This window comes from Guillardia theta, assembly GCF_000315625.1.
Source record: "Guillardia theta CCMP2712 unplaced genomic scaffold GUITHscaffold_69, whole genome shotgun sequence".
NCBI lineage: Eukaryota > Cryptophyceae > Pyrenomonadales > Geminigeraceae > Guillardia > Guillardia theta.
The window spans coordinates 1-20,817 of record NW_005434605.1 but is presented as its reverse complement, the minus strand read 5'-3'; the positions used below and the strand labels follow the sequence as shown (position 1 = coordinate 20,817).

General features: G+C 54.3%; 6 protein-coding genes across 6 annotated transcripts; 3 read left to right on the top strand and 3 right to left on the bottom strand.

Annotated features, from left to right (window-relative positions):
- Positions 1–756: 756 nt before the first annotated feature.
- Positions 757–2,808, top strand: GUITHDRAFT_142885 (hypothetical protein; the record flags this gene model as incomplete). Its single annotated transcript, XM_005827077.1, has 9 exons — positions 757–869; positions 1,065–1,137; positions 1,319–1,371; positions 1,485–1,560; positions 1,724–1,819; positions 1,915–1,992; positions 2,233–2,310; positions 2,521–2,619; positions 2,746–2,808. The coding sequence occupies 9 exons, from the start codon at positions 757–759 to the stop codon at positions 2,806–2,808; spliced, it is 729 nt and encodes a 242-aa protein (XP_005827134.1).
- Positions 2,809–2,955: 147 nt separating this feature from the next.
- On the bottom strand, positions 2,956–6,395 carry GUITHDRAFT_88791 (hypothetical protein; the record flags this gene model as incomplete). The annotated part of the gene is made up of 14 exons (XM_005827076.1): positions 2,956–3,059; positions 3,218–3,290; positions 3,399–3,492; positions 3,661–3,795; positions 3,897–3,994; positions 4,167–4,286; positions 4,481–4,648; positions 4,766–5,349; positions 5,400–5,509; positions 5,583–5,669; positions 5,735–5,813; positions 5,869–5,943; positions 5,999–6,134; positions 6,246–6,395. 14 exons carry the CDS (start codon positions 6,393–6,395, stop codon positions 2,992–2,994), a joined length of 1,977 nt encoding a protein of 658 aa, XP_005827133.1. The 3' UTR covers positions 2,956–2,991.
- A 792-nt stretch (positions 6,396–7,187) lies between these two features.
- GUITHDRAFT_154174 (hypothetical protein) lies at positions 7,188–7,998 on the top strand. The gene has a single exon (XM_005827075.1). It carries the CDS (start codon positions 7,224–7,226, stop codon positions 7,728–7,730), a length of 507 nt encoding a protein of 168 aa, XP_005827132.1. The 5' UTR covers positions 7,188–7,223; the 3' UTR covers positions 7,731–7,998.
- Positions 7,999–8,823: 825 nt separating this feature from the next.
- On the bottom strand, positions 8,824–9,138 carry GUITHDRAFT_113632 (hypothetical protein; the record flags this gene model as incomplete). Its single annotated transcript, XM_005827074.1, has 1 exon — positions 8,824–9,138. The coding sequence occupies one exon, from the start codon at positions 9,136–9,138 to the stop codon at positions 8,824–8,826; it is 315 nt and encodes a 104-aa protein (XP_005827131.1).
- A 1,080-nt stretch (positions 9,139–10,218) lies between these two features.
- On the bottom strand, positions 10,219–15,469 carry GUITHDRAFT_159960 (hypothetical protein; the record flags this gene model as incomplete). Its single annotated transcript, XM_005827073.1, has 20 exons — positions 10,219–10,347; positions 10,526–10,664; positions 10,864–10,983; positions 11,128–11,261; positions 11,476–11,736; positions 11,940–12,158; positions 12,275–12,355; positions 12,580–12,714; positions 12,889–12,939; positions 13,301–13,380; positions 13,433–13,537; positions 13,650–13,695; positions 13,871–13,935; positions 13,984–14,032; positions 14,196–14,292; positions 14,341–14,411; positions 14,481–14,528; positions 14,577–14,645; positions 14,945–15,020; positions 15,405–15,469. The coding sequence occupies 20 exons, from the start codon at positions 15,467–15,469 to the stop codon at positions 10,264–10,266; spliced, it is 1,995 nt and encodes a 664-aa protein (XP_005827130.1). The 3' UTR covers positions 10,219–10,263.
- Positions 15,470–16,285: 816 nt separating this feature from the next.
- GUITHDRAFT_142882 (hypothetical protein) lies at positions 16,286–20,653 on the top strand (the record flags this gene model as incomplete). Its single annotated transcript, XM_005827072.1, has 17 exons — positions 16,286–16,409; positions 16,430–16,629; positions 16,840–17,018; positions 17,067–17,299; positions 18,106–18,411; positions 18,477–18,730; positions 18,782–18,811; positions 18,906–18,968; positions 19,026–19,134; positions 19,193–19,265; positions 19,315–19,406; positions 19,507–19,575; positions 19,602–19,720; positions 19,768–19,869; positions 19,919–19,967; positions 20,018–20,270; positions 20,611–20,653. The coding sequence occupies 17 exons, from the start codon at positions 16,286–16,288 to the stop codon at positions 20,651–20,653; spliced, it is 2,298 nt and encodes a 765-aa protein (XP_005827129.1).
- Positions 20,654–20,817: the final 164 nt, after the last annotated feature.

The following is a 20,817-nucleotide window of genomic DNA, read 5'->3' as shown; positions in this document are numbered from 1 at the left end:
ACCCCTCCCTCCTCCCTCCTCCTCCTCCCACAACCATCACCATTGTTTCCTGCTGCTACTGCTGTACCTCTTCTTCACCACCACCATCTCCTCCTCCTTCTCCTCCTTCTCCTCCTTCTCCTCCTCCTTCTCCTCCTTCTCCTCCTTCTCCTCCTGATCCCAGCACAGGAAGGGATGACTATCGGGATCGACGAGGTGATGCAGGGCAAGTCGCGAGCAAACTTCGCCAAGGCTGGGCCCCATGGAGCTCTCCTCCTGTCGATCTCGAGGGAGAACTACCTCAAGGCCTTCCGGTCCTCCTCCTCTCCTCTCCTCCCCCTCCCTCCCCCTCCCTCCTGTCCTCCCTCCTGTCCTCCTCTCCCTCCTCTCGTCCCTCCCTCCTCCCGTCCCTCCCTTTCCTCTTTTTCCTCCTTCCCTCTCTCCCTCCTTCTAGCCTTCTTCAATTCACCCACCCTCATTCTTCTCCTTCCCGTCCCTTTCCTTTCCCAATTCTCGGCTCTCTTATCCTCTCCTCCTTGTTGCCTTTTCCTCCTCCAAACCCTCTCTTGCGGTCCCTCCTCCTCCTCCTCCTCCTCCTCCTTCTCCTATCTCACTGTCTTTTTCAACCAGAGCCTCGCAGATCGAGCGAGCTGAGCAGGACGCGCAGTTTCTGAGAGCATTCTTCTCAAGGTTCGCCTCCTCCTCCTCCTTCCCTCCCTCCTCCCTCTCCCTTCTCTACTCTCCCTCCTTTTCCTCCTCTCCCTCTCTCTCCTTTCCATGTCTCTTCTCCTCCTCCTCTCCTCCCCTGCTGCTCTCTCGCCGTCTTCTTTCTTCCTCTTCTCAACATTCTGCAGCCCCAGGCTAGACCTCTTCCCTCGCAACAGCGCGTGGTAAGAGAAAAAGAATTCGAAGAGCAGGAGCAGAAGCAGGAGGAGGAGGAGGAGGAGGAGGAGGAAGAAGAATTGGAGGAGGTGCAGATGAAGAAGAAAGAGGAAGAGGAGGATAGGGTGTCGACTGGGGTTGATGGCAGTAGCGAGATCTCAGAAGAACGGGGGATGGGAGCAGGATGATGATTCTTGCTGCAGGGGGAAGGCAGGAGTATTGGAGGATCTCGTGCTCAACAATATGGAGTTTCTCTCTGTAGCGGGAAAACACGTGGTGAACCCCCCTCCTTCTCCTCCCTCCTCCCGCCTCCCGCCTCCCTCCTCCCTCCTCCCTCCTCCCTCCTCCCTCCTCCCTGCTATCTTGCTTGTCCAATTTTCCTCCTCCATGCTGATCCTCGTCCTCATTGTAATCTTCCTCCTCCCCTCCTTCTCATCTGTTCTAAAAGTGTCTTCAGGTGTGTAGGCAGGGAGATAATTCAGAAGCTCTCTTTTTTATCCGGCGGGGGAAGTAAGTAGTTAATCATCCTCTCCTCTCCTCTCCTCTCCTTCTCCCCTCCCCTTCCCTCCCTTCCTCCCCTCTTCTCCTCTTTCTCCTCTCCTCTCTCACTGACTTCATTGAAGGTGTGAAGTTTTTCGCACTCCTGATCTTTCGTCTTCCGGCAAGTACTACGGGCTTCTGCGCGAGATACACGCAGCGGTAGGAGGAAGAGGAAGAGGGGAAAGAGGAGGAGGAGGAGGAGGAGGAGGAGGAGGAGGGAAGAGAGAGGAAGAGCAGCAGCAGCAGAAGGAGGACGAGGAGAGAGCAGAAGGAGGAGGAAGGTTGGTGAAGGAGGCAGTGGGGGGCTGACGAGGAGGATCAGGTCAGGAAAGTGGATGAAGATACGATGGAGCAGCAGCAGTCGAACGGGAAGAACAAATTCTTGAGCAGAGGAAGCGAAACAACCGAGAACTTCTTGGTAAGGAGGAGGAGGAGGAGGAGGAGGAGGAGGAGGAGGAGGAGGAGAAAGGTAGAGGAAGTGGAATCTCTAGTCGGTGACTGGCAGGTTTTCAGGTTGGTCAGCTTGATCTGGGGGATTGGTTCGGAGGAGAAACAGTCCTGAAAGATGGTCACGTTCCTTATTTCTACACGGTCAGCTCGCATACCCTCCTCTACATCCTTCCTCCTCTTGCTCCTCTCTCCTCTCTCCTCTCTCGCCCCTCCTCTCCCTCCATCTCTCCCCTCCTCTCCCTCCTCTCTCTCGCTCCCTCTCCTCTCTCGCTCCCTTTCTCCGTCACCTCTCTCTCCCTCCTCTCCCTCCCCTCATCTCTCCCCTCCCTCCCTCTCTCCTCTTTTTCCTCTTCTTTCTCTTCGCTTACGTCATTTCTTCAGATTGTCACCACAGAACCTTCTCAGCTCCTCCTCCTCAAACGCAGCTCTCTCTTCCACTTGCAAGGCAGATCTCTTCAGGTCCTCCCCCTCCCTCCCTCCCTCCCTGCACTTTCCTCCCTCCCTCCCTTTCCTGCCTACCGCCCCATCCCTTCCTCCTCCTCTTCTTGTGACGTCTCTCGAAGCTCCTTCGTTCTTTCCTTCCCTTTTCTCTCCCGCTCCTGCTCCCCGACCTCTCCTCCCCTCCTCCTCTCCTCCCCTCCTCCTCTCCTCTCCTCATCTTCTCTTCAGATCCTCCGCGACTCGCTCGCTGGTTGGGTTCGCTCGCTCCCCAAAGGGTTTGTCAAGGACAACAAGTACACACAGTACAAGGAGAAGGTGCTGGCGGAGGTAAGAGTAGGAAGGAGAGGAGGGAACAGTGAAGAAGGAGGGGAGGAGGGAACAGTGAAGATGGAGGACGAGGAAGAGGAAGAGGAGGGGGAGGATGATGAGGAGGAGGAGTAATCGTGGCTGCAGGTTTTGAGCTCAAGGAAGGCAATGGCGCTGAGGAAGAAATCAGAGAAATCCTTGAACTTGTGAGGAGGGGATGCTGAAGGAGAGCAGCTGACAGCTTGATCGAACATGGGAGAGGAGAAACACGCCGGTGATGACATAGAACGCGAGAAGGAGGAGCAAGGTGAAGGAGGAGGAGGAGGAGGAAGTAGTGTGGTAGATGCAGCGGGAGATAGGTCATGTAAATATTTTAAGATTCGGAGGAGGCGATTAATCGCATTTGATTGAGGAATAAATGATCCGAATGAACAAGAAGCAGCTGATGAATCCTGCAAAGCCTGCCAGACAGTCATCATCCTTCCGAAACCTCCCCTCCCCCTCCCCCTTTTCCTTCCGCTTCTCCTCCTCCTCCTCCTCCTCCTTCTCCTCTCCTCCTCCTTTCCATACTCCTGCTCCTGCTCCTGCTCCTGCACTACCATCTCTTCCTTATCATCACCAGTGAGGACGAAGAAGCCATAGGAGAGGATGACAATGTAGCCGAAGAAGATTGAGGCTGAAGCAACCGTCGCCTGAGTATGAGATAAGATGCTTTGGCCCCAACTTCGCCCTCTCCCCCTTTACTGCAGTTCCTCCCATCCCAACCCTTCCCTCATCCCTCCCTCGTCCTCCTTCACAACCTTGGCAAGATGAATGCGAGTAATCAGGTAGTAACCAGCGTAGAGGAAGAGGTAGATAGCGCTTGCTCCTGATGTAAGATATGATCGCCACCACCTGCTCACAGATTAGCAGCTCCCTCTTCTTCCTCTTCTGCTTCCTCTTTCCCTTCCTCTTCCTCTTTCCCTTCCTCTTCCTCTTTCTCGTCTCTACTCTTCCTGCCTTCAAACTGCTGCGTCCTACCTCCTTCCTCCTTCCCCTGTCCTACTTCCACACAGACTTTACCAGTGGTAGTCCTCCGAGCAGAGCTGGAAGTAGCACATGACGATGGTAATCTCGGCGCAGGTGACAACAAGAATGAGGAGGACCAGCGCCATGAAGCCGAAAAGGTAGTAGAAGCGATGCTGCCAGATCGACGATCTGCGGCGCCATCAGCGGGGAGAGGAAGACGAAGGGGAGAGGAGAGGAGAGGCAGCAGGAGGAGGAGGAGGAGGAGGAGAGAAGATCTTAGGGATACACACAGGATAAAGAAAAGCTCGACAAAGACGACTCCGAAGGGCAGAACTCCTCCCATGAGAATGCTTGGAAGTGACTTCATGTACCAGAGCTGATCTGGGATCTGATTGCACATAAGAAGCAACAAGATAGAACGCCAAGGAGAGAGGAAGCAGCGGACGATCAAATACGGCAGAGGGGAAGAGGGAGGAAACTGGAACGGGAGGGACGTTGGAGATACGGACAGGATGGAATAGACCAGGAGGAAGAGATCAAGAGAGGAGGAGGAGCGCGACCTGGCGAGGGATCGGGTTGGTGCGCACGGGCGGCTCCCATGCTGGTCTGCGAAAGCCCAAGTAGCTCCCGAGGAAGACGAGGGGAAGAGAAAAGCCGAACCAGAAGCAGAGGAGCGCAACCTGAGACAAGCCGTGAGGAACTCTATCCTAACAAGAGCCAGGGAGAAGAGATGAGCAGCAGCAGCAGAAGGATGAAGGGGAAGGGGGAGCAGCGCAGCGAAGAGAGTTTGGCGGAAGAGGGACAGGGAGGGAAGGCGGTTGAGGGAGCCTGTGCATGGGGAAGTTGAAGCGAAGGAAGTTGCTGAGTTGCGCACCAGAGTTCCAAAGGGGATGGCTCCTGTCGACTTGACGGCCCACAGCACCATGTTGAGGAGGAAGAAAACCAAGAAGACGGCGCCGGGGAAGAGGACGGCAGTGAGCAGAGTGTTGCGCAGCCTGTCGGTTCCAGCGCCTCGGAACATCTTGCAGAAGACAGCCGAGACCTGTGCAGGAGACAATGAGACGGAGAGCGAGGAGGGAGGAAAGGAGGCGAGGGAAGCAGGAGACGGCAGTGATGTTGAGGAGGGGAGGGAGGAGAAGAGGAAGAGGAGGCAACTCACATATCCAGCAGGGAGACCCATAAGAACGAAGAGGAGGAGCATCGATAGCAAGATGGATCCTCGATTGGAAGGAGACAGGAAGCCCAGCACAGCAAAGATGATGGTGAAAGTCGACATGCCGAGGACTTGAACTCCGCTACCGATGAAGACGGCGAGGAGAGCTGCGAACTTGGGAGGTCGGAACACGTCTCCACTGATCAGCTTCCATCCTGTTTCCTCCCTTGCCTCCTCTCTCGCCTCCTCGCTCTGCTCCAGCTGGTTGTACCTGTAGAGGTCCTTGCGGAGGATGCGGAGCATGATCATGGCGACCATTCCGGAGAGGAAGAAGAGGATGACTGAGGAGTTGACGATAGAGAACCAGTGAATCTCGTCGTCCTGCGTCTGCATCTTGAGGTACACATCCCATCTGGACGCCCACTTGACGTCACTGTACACCCACAACACATCGTAGGTGAAAATGATGTCCATGGGCTTGCGGGGAGGAGGCAGCTTCATCCTGGGAGCTGTTGGAAGTGGACCGCGAGTAGGAGAGCAGGTCAGGAGAGGGCAGGTATTCTTTGCAACACAGGAATCGTCCCAGTCACCTAGAGGAAGGGTGAGGAGGAAGGGTGAGAACGGAGGCTGTCGCTCGTACCAACATACTGATGTTCCACACTCATAGCCTTGAGCTCGAACCCGACGATGAGAACTCCGGGCTCCTCGATCTTCTCCAGGCGAGTGCCTGCAGTCTGCACATCGTGATACCTGGGCGAACCAAGACCATTAGCAGATGATGGCGCGAGACGATGGAAGTTGAGCAATGCAGGAGGATGCTCACTTGATGGTGATGCGGAGATGGTTGTTGACATAGAACTGCGATCCATTCTTTCCGTAAGATTCTGCCAAAGGGTATCCAAGACGATAACTGCAAGTAGCGGAACAAGCAACAAGGTCAGGCAAGCAAGAAAGTCGTCTTGCTCCTCCACTCACGAGACGAACTCCTGTCCTCGCTGATCGCGGAAGACAACGAGCTCTGCTCCAGGAAGATTGTCCAGTCGCATGTTCGCACCTGATCATCATCATCTCCTCGTCAGACAAGTGCCCCAGCCATCACAGGAGCTTACGGAAGTTGGTGCTGGCGAAGTTGCGGAAATCTTGGACCGCCCTGGGCTTCCATTTCTTCTTGCAAGCAACCTTGCCTGTAGAGGTTCCATGGGTCAGGATCATGGCGTGAAGAGTCCTGCCGGCCCTCACATAGTCGGGAGACGTTGGTGTGCAGCTTGTAAGCACTGGTCTCCGTCCTCTCCCCCGCCAGCACTTCACCGAGATTCTCTGCGAGCTCTTTTTCTCCGCCCTTGGGCTCACAGAAAGGAAGGTTGTAGTAATCGAACTAGGATCTGAGGGTCAGAAGATGAATAGTTTGGGGAGGGGGGGGGGGGGGGCAGGGGGGATCGTGAGGGAGAGAAGACAAACAAGGGGGAGGGGTTGTGAGGGAGAGGACCTGAAGAGGGGTCAAATCCGACGTTAACGTATTGACTTTCACGGTCAGTTTCTCGCCATGCCTGTACTTCCTCGGGGCAACTCCAGGCAGGTAGAAGGCAGAGGTGAGGCAGAGGAAGGAACTGAGGATCAAAACAGTTGTAGGAATCATCATGGCACCGAGTTCAGTCACTGTCTACTAGCAAGTTCAGAGGGAACGCATCTGGAAAGCAAGCGGTCAGTACAAATAGAGGAGCCAAGGTGACCAAAGTAGGGTTGCAGAGTCAGTTTGAGCTCGTGATGGTTTGAACTATTGGTTCCTAGTCTCAAGTATTCTTGGAGCATCACTTTGCATAGTCTCACTTTCTGAGCTAGTTTCAAACTCGGCGCTCGGGCCACTGGCGCGCGAATTCACGAGCAGAAGAAGTCGTGCGTGCACAAATTCTAAAGCATCAACAACAATCTGTGTGCTTTCTCTCCTTTATCTTCTGCTCCTCAACATACACGTTTTCTTCTTCCTTCATCAAACCGCCGCCTCCTCCGCCATCGTCACCCTCCCCCCCGCCCCGCCCTCCCTGCCCAGCATGATCCTCAAACTCAGGACCCTTGCTCCCACGGGGAGATGATTATATACCGTGGGTAGTAACATCAATGGTGGGGTACTATTTGTAGGTGGGGTACTTTGTAGGTGGGGTGGTATATAAAGGGGTGGTTCGAACATCACTTCAAAACATTGAGGAGCAGGTGTAGCAAACTGGTACCCCTACCCCCACAATGACTGAAAAAATATCCCACCCCATCATCCTTCCAGTCCCAAGTACCCCACGAGATCATGAGTCGAGCCCGACTGGGTGGGTGGAGCAATAAGAAGGTGGGGTAGGGGTGGGACATTTGGTGATGTAAGGGGTGGGAAATGGTGGAGGGAGGTGCCCACGTGGCACACTACTCCGGATCTTTTGGGGGTAGGGGTCCTGTGCGTTATGGTGTGCGTTATGGTGCCATGCTTGCAGCACAAGCAGTCGTGCTGGCACTCGTGCTCGTGTTCTTGCCAGAGCATGTGGACAGCTACTTCCAATCTTTCTCGACATACCACCACAGGCAGAGCTTGCAGCAGAGGTCTTCTACATACTACCACAGGCAGAGCTTGCAGCAGAGGTCTTCTACATACTACCACAGGCAGAGCTTGCAGCAGAGGTCTTCTACATACTACCACAGGCAGAGCTTGCAGCAGAGGTGTTATCACAGGCAGACCTCGCCGCAAATGCTGCCAAGAATCATGCAGCAGGGCAAGGCTGACTGCCAATACATCAATTCTCCCGCCAACCACCCGAGCATGAGCTCTTTCGAAAGCTCGATCTTCAGCAGATGTGCAAGTGTAGGCTTTCATCGACGGGAGAAACTCCCAGTGGACGAGGAGACGAGAAGCAAGCTCGTAGAGAGTGGCATTCTCACAAAAGAATTCGCTGAAAGATTAAACCAAGTGGTGTTCGCCGCGTGCGAAGTGTAGTACACAGAGTGCACCACAAGACAGAATGATCCTTTGAGGATCAGTGGGATGGAAGGTAAACGTATTGACCCCGCAACAATATCGGAATATCAAGCGGACTTGTGCTTGACCTTTGAAAAGGACACTGATCTTCAAACCATCTTCAAGGACGTGGTCGTCAACCCCGCTCAGGATATAAGGATATATGGAAAGCATGGAGTCGAGTACATCTGCTTTGAAATCACGGAGACGCCTGGCAAAATCTTTGAAAAGCTGTTCCAGGTCAATCGGCTGTACAATATATTGAAGAGTGAGATGATGGGCGAAGACAGCAAGATTGCGGCGATGGGTTTGTTAACAGACAGGAGTTTGAGGTTGTCAGTGGATGTTTAAGCAGATTCTTCTCTCTGATCTCTGATCTCTGATCTCTGATCATAATGCATTGACGTCGTTTGTGGATACTGGAAGCATACCGTTTGTTTTGATTTACACTCCGTACAGGAATATTTCTGGTGTCATACAAGATCTGAAGGAGGATGTGGCCAGGAGGCTCGATGAGCTGAGGAGCGACGTATCCGGGCTAAGGAGCGACGTATCTGCTTTGAATGTTACGATGGGTCTCGTACTGGAACTTCTTATCAAAAAGCTCACGTGACTGTTTGTCGAACCTGATGCAGGCTTCATTGGAATGTCGCTGATGCGTGTTTGTTTTTACCACCTCACCATAGAGACCTGAGGATGAATAGATGCTAAAGCGTAGAATTATTGACGGGACTAGTCTGCTCAGATACCGATGCTCGGGGCATTGCACATTTACTGTTGTACATTTGTTCACTCTCAAAAAGCTTGGAAGTTTTGTGTCTGTGAAATTTTCGATACGACCTTTAGGTTCTAGTGAAATTTTCTGCCCTCCAGATGGTGCGATCAGAGTCATGGGCCTCATCAAGAGTCACGGTTGTATGACCCGACATACCGCCGGTGACTTTCTCTTCTCCTACTGCCCCACTGCCTACCGGTACCAGTGCCTTCCAATTCTTGGCTCATTGGTATCGTCCTTTACTTCTTTACAATCAATATTCATATTTTACATAGCTCACTCAAGCCTTAGATGGCTTTAGAGCTCAAGCTCCTCTCCCAATGCACTCAAGATCGTTCTCTTCTCTTCGATCATTCTGATCGAAGCTTGCAAGGCTGCTAACTGTTTGCTTCTGTCTGGAAATCCGTCGTGCACTCCCTTTCTAAGTGTCCTTCCTTCGATATTGCCATCCCTTCGTGGTGAAAGATACTGGTCAGGAACATAGGATAGCTCCATTTCCGTTTCTTCTTGGTCGTAGTTCGAATCCATCATGTCATCTGGGCGGGAAGCAAGCTGCTGAAAGATGGGTGGTGGAATTTGCTCGGCATGGGAGTGCTCAAGGGTTCTCCTCATGGTTGATCGTTGTTCGAACCGGCGAGGTGAAGAATTGGAGGACGAAGTGAAGGCGGGAGGGACGGCGGAGAGAGGAGGGTCGTCGTTATTTTATAGGGGGGAGGAGCCGGAGGGACGTGAGTGGATATATCCAAATTCACAACGTTTCGGGCACCGTACCGAGAGGGTGCATCCGAGAGGGGTGGGTGGTGGTGAGGGTCAAAATTGGCATAGGGGTGAGCAGTAGAGATTTTCAATGAATCTCCTATGGTTTTGAAGGGATGTCCGGTACATCCGTCCACGTGCCGAAGAGGGTAACATCGTTAGGGTAGGGGTAGTCGAATCTGAGTTAATCCTTGCCTTTGCGCGAAATACCCCCAAGATGTGAGGTCTATTTAGGGGTGGGTAGTCTGAGTGATACGGAGATTGCGACACCCAAGGGATCTCCTTGCGTCGTTTCGGCAACACAAATATGACCCCACCCCCTAGGAGAAAATAGAATACTAAAACACAGAGAAGGACCCGTCATAAGATGGATACGCCTCGAACCCCACCCTTCCCCTTGTTCAAGGAGTTGAATGCGATTCCTTGCTGACAGTCAGAAACATACGTGGAATGCGAGACGTTGCGATCTCGAGATTGAGATCTGGAGATTTTACTTGGTTACGGGGTTCTCAGTACACTCTATCTTTCCTTGGGAACTCATGCTCCTATCTCACCACCGGTCCTTTTTCAATACTTGAGTGGGTGGGGTCATCAGTAGGGTCGCAAGCCTTGCTTGCTCTGAGCTTGCCTCAGGTTGGTGCTACGGGTGCGTACCCTAATGTGGATGGTTAAATATTCAAAATTAGTAGAAGTGATTTGAAGAAATCGAAAAATTATCCTGAATTTGGCGAATGGTCATGAATGGAGAGAGGATCTGCACAAGGAGAGGGGATCTGCAGAAGGGGAGGGGATCGAGGGGAGAGGAGAGGGGATCGGAAGGATTAAGAGGATCAGCTATTGCGCGGACGTGTACGTGGGAGCACTAGGACATTATCATAGTTCAAGGTGAGAAGAGAACGTGCAAGGACAGCGAGTTGTCCTCCTGGCCAGTTTGCTAGGACGTGACAGTAGGATTTATTGACCCGGAGCAAGACAAGCACCTCAGATCTTCTGCTTCTTGTTCTCACGGCCCATCTCCTGCCCCTCACTGCTCATGTCGACCTCATGGCCGAGCGCCTTTGCAACCTGGACAAGAGATGAGGAGACGACACAGTAACAACCAGAACATATAAAGATGACAGTCAAAAGACTCCACGAGTAATGTCAAGGAGCACAAGCAACTGTATCTGAGAGCAAGAGCATGTTCGGACACTCTCTTTCCGATCTCTGCACTCGTTCCACATCTCCTTCTCCCCACCCTCACCGTGATCATGTCCTTGTCGCCACGGCCGCAGCAGTTGATGAGGACGATCTCGTCGCTCTTCATCTTCTTGGCGAGCTGCATGCCGTAGTAGATGGCGTGTGAAGGCTCGAGGGCCGGGATGATCCCCTCACACTTGGACCTGCCAGACGTTTCAGGGGAGGGACGAGGAACAAGCCAAGGGGGAGGAAATGAACGCACGGGATAGCTAAGACGGAAGAGTAAGAGGAGGGAGGGGAGGAGGGAGGAGGAACGAGAGTAAGAGGGGGGAGGGAGAGTGAAGAGGAGAGCGGGAGAAGGAGAGCGAGGGAGGAAGAAATCGAGGAGGGGCAGGAAAGTACAGGGTCTGCATAGCTTCGAGCGCTTGCGAGTCGGTGACGACGCCATACTCAGCGCGTCCGCTGTCCTTGAGGAAGGCGTGCTCAGGACCGACACCAGGATAGTCAAGGCCTGCCGAGATACTGCCAGTGACGTCAGAGAGTGACGTCAGAGCACGGTGATGGTGGTGGTGATGGTGGTGGTGCACGAGGAGGAGGAGGATGAGGAGGATGAGGAGCTGGTGGTGGAGGTGGAGGTGGAGGTGGTGGTGGTTGTGGTTGTGGTACCTGTGGGTTTCTTGGATCTGCCCTTCGTCATCCTGGAGCAAGTAGGTGCGAGTGCCGTGGAGAACTCCCGGACGGCCAGCAGAGAGAGTGGCTGAGTGCTTGCCTTCAAGACCTTTCTCTCCTCCTGCCTCCACCTGACGGCTCTCTTCAATCCCGAGAACAGTAACAGAGAGGAAGGAAACGTAGGCGGAGAGAGAGGCGAGGGGGGGGCGGGGGGGGGGCAAGTCAACAGAGAGGAGGCAGGAGTGGGAGAAAGGGAGGGAGAACAAGGCCGAGGGAGAAGGCAAGGAGGAGGGAGGGGAGAGCAGGGAGAATGGAGCGCTGTGAGGAGGACACAAGGGTCCTCACCCCGTAGATCTTGACGGACTTGTCATTCACGAAGGGATGGAAGAGGCCGATGGCGTTGGAACCTCCTCCCACACAGGCGACGATGGCGTCGGGAAGTCGCCCAACCTTCTCGAGCATCTGAGCTCGCGCCTCCTTACCGATGACGGACTGGAAGTCGCGGACGATGGTGGGGAAGGGATGGGGGCCGATGGCTGAGCCGATGATGTAGTGAGTGTCCCTCACGTTGGTGACCCAGTCGCGCATGGCCTCGTTGATGGCATCCTGGAGAAAGGTGAGTAGGGAAGGGAGGAGAGGAGAGGAGGCGGGAGGATGAGGACGGTGAGGATCACGGGAGGAGGGAAGATGCTCATGATTGAGGGAGGGAAGCGGCAAGTGGGGAGGGCAAAAGTAGGAAGAGAGAAGCGAAGAGGAAGGAGGGGAGCGAGGAAGGAGGGGAGCGAGCAAGGAGGGGAGCGAGATAGGACCTTGAGGGTCTCAGAGCCGGTCTTGACAGGAACAACTTCAGCTCCGAGCATCTTGATGCGGAAGACGTTGAGCGACTGCCTCCTGCAGTCCTCTGCTCCCATGTACACCACACACTTCATGCCAAGAAGCGCGCAGGCAGTCGCGGTGGCAACGCCATGCTGTCCTGCTCCGGTCTCACAGATGATCCTTTCCTTGCCCAGACGCTTGGCGAGGAGAGCCTGAACAAGAATCAGAGGGGGGGAAGAGGCGGAAGAGAAGAAAGAAGGAAAGTAGAACGGAAAAGAGGAGGAGCAGGAGCAGCAACAAGGGAAGAGGGAGGGGAAGGGGGATTCACCTGTCCCAAAGCGTTGTTGATCTTGTGGGCTCCAGTGTGAGCGAGGCACTCGCGCTTGAGCCAAATCTGAGCTCCTCCCATCTGCAAACAGATAAGACATGGAGAAGGAGGACGAGCTCGTGCAGGGTGTGAGAACATAGGAGGAGCGGCAGGAGGAGCAGGTGGTGGCGGTGGTGGTGAAGGAGGAGGAGCTGCGGGACAAGGAGGAGGAGGAGCGGCAGGAGGAGCAGGTGGTGGTTTCGGCGGCGGCGGCAGTAGAGGAGGAGGAGCAGAAGCGGCGGAAGAAGAATGAGCAGAAGCAGGACCTTCTCAGTGAGGTTCTTGGCGAAGTAGAGGGGGGTGGGTCCTCCGATGTACTCTCTGCGATATCTGTCGACCTCCTTGAGGAACTCTGGGTCATTGATGGCCTCGTTGTAGCGCTTCTCGAGATCTTCATGCGCCTGCCCAGGAGTCGGTGAGAGGAGGAGGAGCTGTTGAGGAGGAAGGGAGGGGGGGGGGATCAGGGATAGGGATGAAAGACGAGGAGGGAGGGGAGCGGTACAGAGAGAGAGGAAGAGCAAAGGGAGAGAAGGTGGAGGAGGGAGGAGGGAGAAGCTGAGGTGTTGCTGTTGCACCTCTACAAGCGTCTCGGGGATGTACCTTCCTCCGAACTCTCCAAAGGCGTACTGTGAACGAGGTCAGGGGAGGACAGAAAGAGCACAAGGAAAGAGAGACAGTTGTAAGCATGAGCAGGAAGATCAGGGAGGCACGTCAGCAAGCGGAGAAGGGGGAGAGAGTGATGGGGCGAGGGAAAAAGAGGAAGAAGGGGAGGGGGAATACCGCAGGGTTCTTCTCGGGCTCAGAAACGACTCGTGGCTTCGCTCCACCATCCTGCACTGCCGGGTCGCAAGGACCTTCCGTGAGCTCCGAGACCAACTTCTTGATCTGACAGAAAAGTTCAACCACACGCCCTCTCCTTTTGCATCCCCTTCTCCCTCCTCTCGCTCCTCAATCCCTCAGCCGCTTCTCCTCCTGCTCCTCCTGTACCTGCACCACACGATCCTCACTGTTCTTGGCGTTCTGGATGGCATTGATGATCGCAGAGCCAACGACAGCTCCGTCAGCACCTGCAACGCTTTCAGTCCTCTCGCTCGCCTCCTCCGCCTTCTCTTCTCTGACCAAGCTTGCCAAGCTGCAGAACATGCTCTCTCTTGGAGACTCCGAAGCCAACGGCAACAGGAACGTCCGTGTGCTTCCTGATCCTGGCGAGAAAGGAGGGGAGATCTGGCCAAGGTGTGAGAGGATGGAGAGTGAGGAGGAACGGAGCAAGGGACGTAAGCTTGATGAAAAGAGGAGCCGACGACGAGAGGAGAGGAGAGGAAACGCTCATCCATACCAGCTGACAAATCGGAACGAGCGCCAGTGACGCCAGTGACGGAAACCTGTCACAAGCAGCAGAGTCATCTCCTGAACCACTCACATCATCTGAAGATCGCTCCTCCCTCCCTCCCTCCCTCCCTCCCTCCCTCCCTCCCCCTATTGCATTTCCTCTCTTCCTCGACCTTATCTCCATCGTCTAACCCTCTCCTCTCCCCTCTGCTCCTTCCTCGGGCTCACAGCATAAATCCACGAGGATGCAGTCTTTGCCAACTTCTCGATCCTCTCATCAGTGCTTGTCGGAGCTGCAGACAGTGTCATGCAAGCTGATCCCTGAGATTGTCAAGACCCACCGAGGAGGGGGACGAAGCTGAGGTCGTACTTCCGGCACATGGTCAACACCTGATCCAGAACCGTCTCAAGGTAGGTGAAAGGTCAAAGAGGAGGAGAAAGGCAAGGAGGGGGGAAGGGGGGAACGGGAGGATGGAAAGGACGGACGGGAGAAGAAGAAGAAGAAGAAGAAGAAGAAGAAGCACATAACTTTGAGGAGACAAGTTTTGATCACCTCTCCTGCTTCTTCCACTGGAAGATCGACCATGATGAATCCATTCACTTCCGCTTCCTGACAATCTTTCCCGAGTTGTTCCATACCTCCAGGATACCTTGAAGCTGCATCAGGGGCTCTTTCCCTTGCACTCACCAGGACTTACATGAAGAAAGGATTGTAGTATCCCATGAGCACGACAGGAACCTTGAGACCTTTCTTGCGCGCTTCCTTGACCTTGCGTTCCTCATCACTCCTATCCTCCCTCCTCCCCTCCTCCCCTCCTCTCTCCTCCTCAAACTTTACCATGTCGATACATCCCTTGGTCCCCACCACGCCATTAGCGATGGCAACCTGCGAATGTTCGTCAGACTCCGACTTCTCCTGCGATGTTAGCGTCACCTCATTGGCCTTCTGGATGGTTGTGCCGTCCGCCATGGGGTCAGTAAAGGGGACGCCGCACTCGATGACCTGAGGAAACTCGTGAGGGAGGAAGGAGGAGGAGGAGGGAGAGGAGAGAGGAAACAAGCTGTGAATAGAGAGACGGCAAGTAGAACAACATGGATGAGGCAAGGTGCACGATGTTGACAAGCACGCTCCCCGCACGATGGCAACATAGTTCAGAACCACAAGGAAACACGTTGAAAGAGTGTCATGATGACCATTAGAGGAAAAACGTCATGATGAACATGAAAGGAAAACCACGTTGAAACAACGTCATGGTGAATATCAAAGTCTGGATCGCACGAGAACCGTCACAAGGGACTCACGTCAGCGCCTCCCTCCTCCAGCGCAAGCATGAGAGGGATGGTGTCGTCCTTCTCAAAGAAACCGGCAGTGAGATATCTGTCAGCGTCATCAGCAGAAAGACTCCATGAAACGCTCTTCCACTCCCCCACACAGCACATGCAATAGTCGCCGAGCCCCGTGAAATCGCAGGAATGTCGTGAAGGTGACAGGGAAATGGCATATGATTGCATGAGATCTGGAGAGGAAGAGGACCGGGAGGCTGCGGCAAGAAGGAAGACGGGATGGAATAACGATCTTGATCCCTCCAGCAACAGAGACAGATGTGATATGCAGCAGGAGCGCAAGAGCATTTGCAGGGGATCCACGAGTGTAGGGATAGCAAGGACCGATGAGGACGAGTCAATCCGGCCAGAAAGCAAAGAGCTCTGAGCCAGAAGAAGGCAGGAGGAGGAGGAGGGTGACATGAGCTGCTGCTCTCACCCTACAAACGCCGTCCTGTTGCTCGCCTTGCATCGCGCGAAAGCAGACGCCAACTTCTGTGCCATGGCCACGTGTGTCTGCCGACCCCCAGTCCACCCCCAAGGTATAAAGCCCCCTCCTTACCCCCACCCCCCTTGCTTTGTGGTATCGATTTCATGGTAGGGTTATGAAATCACCGGTATTTTTACAGTTATCTGAACGGGTATCATCATAGAAAGAAGGGGTGTAACACGTAATGGGTAGGGTATGTCGGGGGTGTAGTACGAACCCAGGGGGTAGGGGGTGGAGGATCCTTGATGCTTTTAGTTTTGGGGAAAGATCGGAGGTACCACCCCCTCCCTTTGATTCACCCACCCCTTTAATTTTAGACCCACCCCTACTATTCACTGCCTTGCACAGAATAAATGAAGGTACTCTGCATCATTCTGATAACCCCACCCTAACCATCATCCACCACCACCCCTTTTACGTGTAGGGCACCACCAATACCACATGGAACCCCAAGATCGCCTCGCTACCCCCCTCAAGCTCCAACTTTTATTAAGTCTTGTACTAATCGATGATGATATAGTCCAAGGAATTGAGCCGCGCGTGAACCACAGGCCCGGCCCCACCTCTTTTCAGTCCGAGTACCGGGGTAGTTGTCCGGGCCTCGGAGTAATCCGACGGCTGAGGCTGTCAGTAACTCAAGTTCCCGGCTTACCGATACGTACTGAGCCAACTGATGCCCGGCCATGTGATGATCCGCCTACCGATGACGGACCGCAAACTTGAAACTTGAAACTTCAACTGATTCTCGTACTCAACTTGAACTTATTAGAGTCGCTGAGCCGGCGGCAACTTCGCGGACTTCGAGCTTGAAACTTGGGCCCGCGTTTCGAATGCAGACTCAGATGGGCTCAATGCGGAACTCTCCTGGCATGGAGTACCTCTTCACGACGGACAATGGCATGCCATGCTGCACAGCTCTTGAACTTCGGAACATCTGCAACGCCTACTCGTACGGTGATGGCGACGATATGCAGGGAGCGCTCCATACGCTCCCTGCGGAAGGACCAAGTTGGACACCCTGGCGAGCTGCTACGACCTCCTCCTGGCGGCCTACTCGGTCTTTGCGAAGTGCAGGAGCGTCGAGCAGGATCTTGCCAGAGGCTTCCCCGACTCGGGCAGGAGCTGGTCGGATTTGAATGTCGAGGAGCTCCGGTCCATGTCGCAGCGTTACATGGTAGATCTTGTCCATCGATGCCTGAACGTGAACCGCGTGTACATGCGGGACGACCGGTTTCACACCCGGCACCCGCGCATTGGAGTTTGCAAGAAACTTGAAACATGCTCATCAAGCCGCGTGACAACTTGAACTTGGCAAGCGGCTCAGCGGCTCTTCCCCGGGGCAAGCGAGGGCTTCCGTCACGTCCTCTCCCTCATGCTCGAACAGCTCGGCAGCATCGGGTACCGGCGCATCATGTGGCGAGCAGGTGCCAGCGCATCTACACGACTCGACCTAAGTTGGAGACTCGATGTTGGGATATCCCGGGCCAGGTACGTCTCCCCCTTCTGCTTCGACAACTTCTGCGAGGGCATGGCCCTCTACGACATCCACGGCCTGGGAATCATGTGATGGCCTGCGTCCGGATGGACTGGTGTGCCGTATGCGACGGCAAGTGACACTGATGCGCGCGATCCTGTACCGCATGGTGGGGCTGGACGCGCGCACGAGGACGTCGCCAATGCTGGAGGAGTTGCATTACGTGTTCATGATCCATTGTCTCGCGATGGAGTACCTGACTTCATGCCGATGTACTCGGAGGATCGCGAGCTGAAACTCTCGACTCCTCAGTACTTCGCAGACCGTAGTACCGTTGAAACTGAACCCAATCAGCTGTACCTGGATAACGGTGAGCCAGGTGAAGGGCGGCGAGCTGATGAGGCAGGCGATGATCGACAGGTTTGAGGAGCTTATCCTCTGCTACGCCATGTACGCTTGTACCGTCTCGCCCAACGGTAGTACCGCTACATCGTCTCCCCCTGATCCTCAACCCTTGAACATGCACTTGAACTCTGCTGTCCTACTAGAGCACATTTATTACACCTGCACGTGAAATCATGCGCGCCAGTGGATGAGTAACTTGATGAGCCACTGGGACGCATGGCAAGTAATAGAGCCACCGTTGAATCAGTAGACTTGACCCTCAGACACTGTTGCACCACCCGGGTGACAGGCCGCCCGGCGGGCCACACGCCGGGCCACTCGGATAGTAAATGAGTCACAGTTACGAGCCGCGCCGGGCATGCCGGGCGGCCAACATGGCCCGCCGGCCCACGCCGGGGTCCGTCACAAGTTCCGAAGTTCACTGCGGCCCGACGACCCGGCGCCGGGCCGGGCGACTCCCAGGCCGCTGAGTGCCCGGGGATCATGGCAGGAGACCGTTACGATGTAACCGCACATTGACTACCTACGAATGAAGTCATGAGTCTGCTCGACACCCAGAAAACAAGATATTACCGGTCAATTGAGTACCCCTACCCTTATTTTTCCCAGCTTTTACCCCCAAATATCATAGAACAATGTCAACATGTACTAACCCCCACCCTGCCTACCTATGAAGTCACCCACCACCGCCCCCTGTAGTCCCCTTGACTGGACCCCCACCCCCTGAATACTCTTGTTTGGACCCTACCTTGTTCCTGTTGCTGCGAATAGTCATGGTGGATTCTGTGGCGCGATGGGCGCAGGGGGCCATCGCGGAGGCCAGGGATACGGTGGGAGAGGCGATCATAGGAGGAGCGGGAGCACTGTTCATGCCCTTCGTCAACCCTCTTGAGGAGTTTGAGCCTGTGCGAGAGTACCAGGATGACAAAGGAAGGAGCGTCGACCCCAACAAGATGACTCCACAGATGATGAGGAAAGAGAAGGACCTGCTCAACAAGCAGTTGAGGGAAGCGGCTTTCATGGGCGTCTGCCACTTGCCCGTGCAGTATGCGGGGAAGAAGAAGCAGATCGACGATGGTGAGTGCAGTTGAATGTTCCCATCGCATCGATGAATATCTCCTGGTTGATATATGAGATTGCAGACACCTACAGGCTGAACAAGAGGCTCGAGGACCTCAAGAAAGAGTTCAACAAGAAATACCCTCCTGGAAGTTTTGTCGACCTTGGCAAAGGACGTTTCAGAATCCTCCCCATCTACAAAGGGAATGGTGGAGCCGGCGTTTTGTCCAAGCTCAAAGTCGAGATGCCGCAAGCTCTGAAGAGACTGTTCTTGAAGGCTGAGCCCCCCCCAAAGGATGACAGCGTGAAGCCTGGAGAAGAGAGGCCCCTTGTTGTGGTCAGTTGAAGCATCGACTCATCCGCTTCTGTGTCGCTCATGTGGTTGCAGGAGGCGAAAGCGCCAGAAGTCATTTGGGAGGTAAGAAACACGGCAAAGACGTTCTGTTGTCGATGCTGCGAGCAGCAATCAAAGTTAAGTTCTTGATGATCATACTGGTGATATTTGACGGCAGAACAAGCCCAAAAAACCGAATGCGAAGCCTGGAACTCCTGAATACAAAGAGTACGAGAGATTGGTAAGGAGTTTGTGTTGGAATTGATAACTTTGTATAGCTTGACCATTGATGTTTTAGCTCAAGCGCCTGAACAAAATCAGAATCGACGCTCAGACCTACCAGAAGAGAGTTCAGATGGAGAACGAAATTAAAGATTATCGCAAGAGGATCAAAGACCTTGAGTCGAGTATGGCCCGCTGAACTTGCCGAGCAAGAACTCCCCTCGTCTCACACCCTTGCTTTAGGATCGACGATTCCTCGTAATGCCTCTAAGAGAACTGAAGACGGGAAAGTACTCGAGCGAGGAGAGCTCATCCGGTGGGCCTCGATAGACATGACGTTGATCCTTACTCAGTTGAGCGTTCAGGCTGGCTAACGAAGACGAAGATATCAAGAAGAAATATCCCGACTCACCAACAGTCGGCCAGAAATTGATTGAAGCAGGGGCGGACATCAATGGTGGGTTCTCCCCTCCATCGTGCATCACTTCCTGTATCCATCATCTTTGATCACATCTGTATCTCTTGTCTCACACCCACAGCTCACGACTGTTGTTCAGGCACCAACGAAGATGGCTTCACTCCGCTCATGCTTGCCGCTCGTAATGCTCTCTCATGTTGGCGGCGAGGTGGGCTGATCTTTCGACTTGCACAGGAAACGGGCACACCAAGTCTGTGGAATTCTTGTTGCGCTGCAGTGGCGTCGACCCGTATCAAACCAACAACTTTGGCTGCACTGCCATGCACTATGCTGCAACGTACGGGCACCTGGAGGTAAGACCTCGTGCGGGGTGTGGAGGATCTCAAGGGCCGGACGTCAGGTGGTGGAGCTGCTGAACAAAGTTCCGCCAAACGCCTCTGAGACCAAGCTCAAGAAGATCGAGAACAACATGAAAATGCGACCGAGGCACTGCGCCGACAGGGTGGGCGGCAGGCACATCGATCTCGGGGCTTGCTGACTCAGCCGTGCAGGAGGTTGAGGAGTACCAGAAGAAGAAGAAAGAGATCTGGGACCAGACCTGTGAGTTTCGCTCTTCTTTCCCCTGCGCTGGTCGTGACTTCAACGAGCAGATAAGGAGAAGAAGTTTCTCCTTGTGCAAGAACTGGATCCCAAGGGCAAACCCGGCTTCAAGATCCCTGTACCGGATGCCCTCGGGGGAGGATCCATCTACGTTCCGACCTCCGCGTACGAAATCGCCGCCAACATCGAGGAGCCGACCAAGGTCGCCGTGCCCAAGGAATGGAAGCCGGACACTTGGAGGATCTCTAAGATCCCGGACCCTGCGTGCAAGGTCGACCCGATCTCGGAGAGAGAGTTGATGAAGTAAGTTTCTCCTCCTCTTCATCATCCTCCTCCTCCCCCTCCACCTCCTTCTCCCCCTCCTCCTCGCTTCCTTCTCCTCCTCCTCGCTTCCTCTTCCCCTCCCTGCTCTTCCTCTTGTTTCTGCTCGCTTCCTCCTCCTCCTCCTCCTCCTCCTCCTCCTCCTCCTCCTCCTCGCTTCTTCCCCGCTTCTTCCTTCCCTTCTACCTTTTCCTTCCTCACTTTCTCCCCTTCTCCGCATTTCCCCTGCCCCTTGCCCTTCCCTTCGGAACTTTTCTTCGTCCTCACTTGCTCCCCTCCTCCTTCCTCCTCTTCATCGCTTCGCTGACTGTGATGAATCCAGTCGATGGAAGGTCACCGGCAAGAAGTGTGGACCCGCCAAGTGAGCAGCAGCAGAATTCATTCCATGGCAGCGGGATTTGTATCATGATGAGGGAGGAGGAGAGGAGGAGAGGAGGAGAGGAGGGAGGAGGAGAGGACTTGTAAATCGCCTGTAATACTTGCAAATCGAATAAACAAGAAACTTGCGGAATTTTCTTCCTTCCTCCTC

Excerpts from the sequence above, each read along its gene's own strand:
- GUITHDRAFT_154174 (XM_005827075.1), top strand. The coding sequence starts at position 7,224 with ATGCTTGCAGCACAAGCAGTCGTGCTGGCACTCGTGCTCGTGTTCTTG.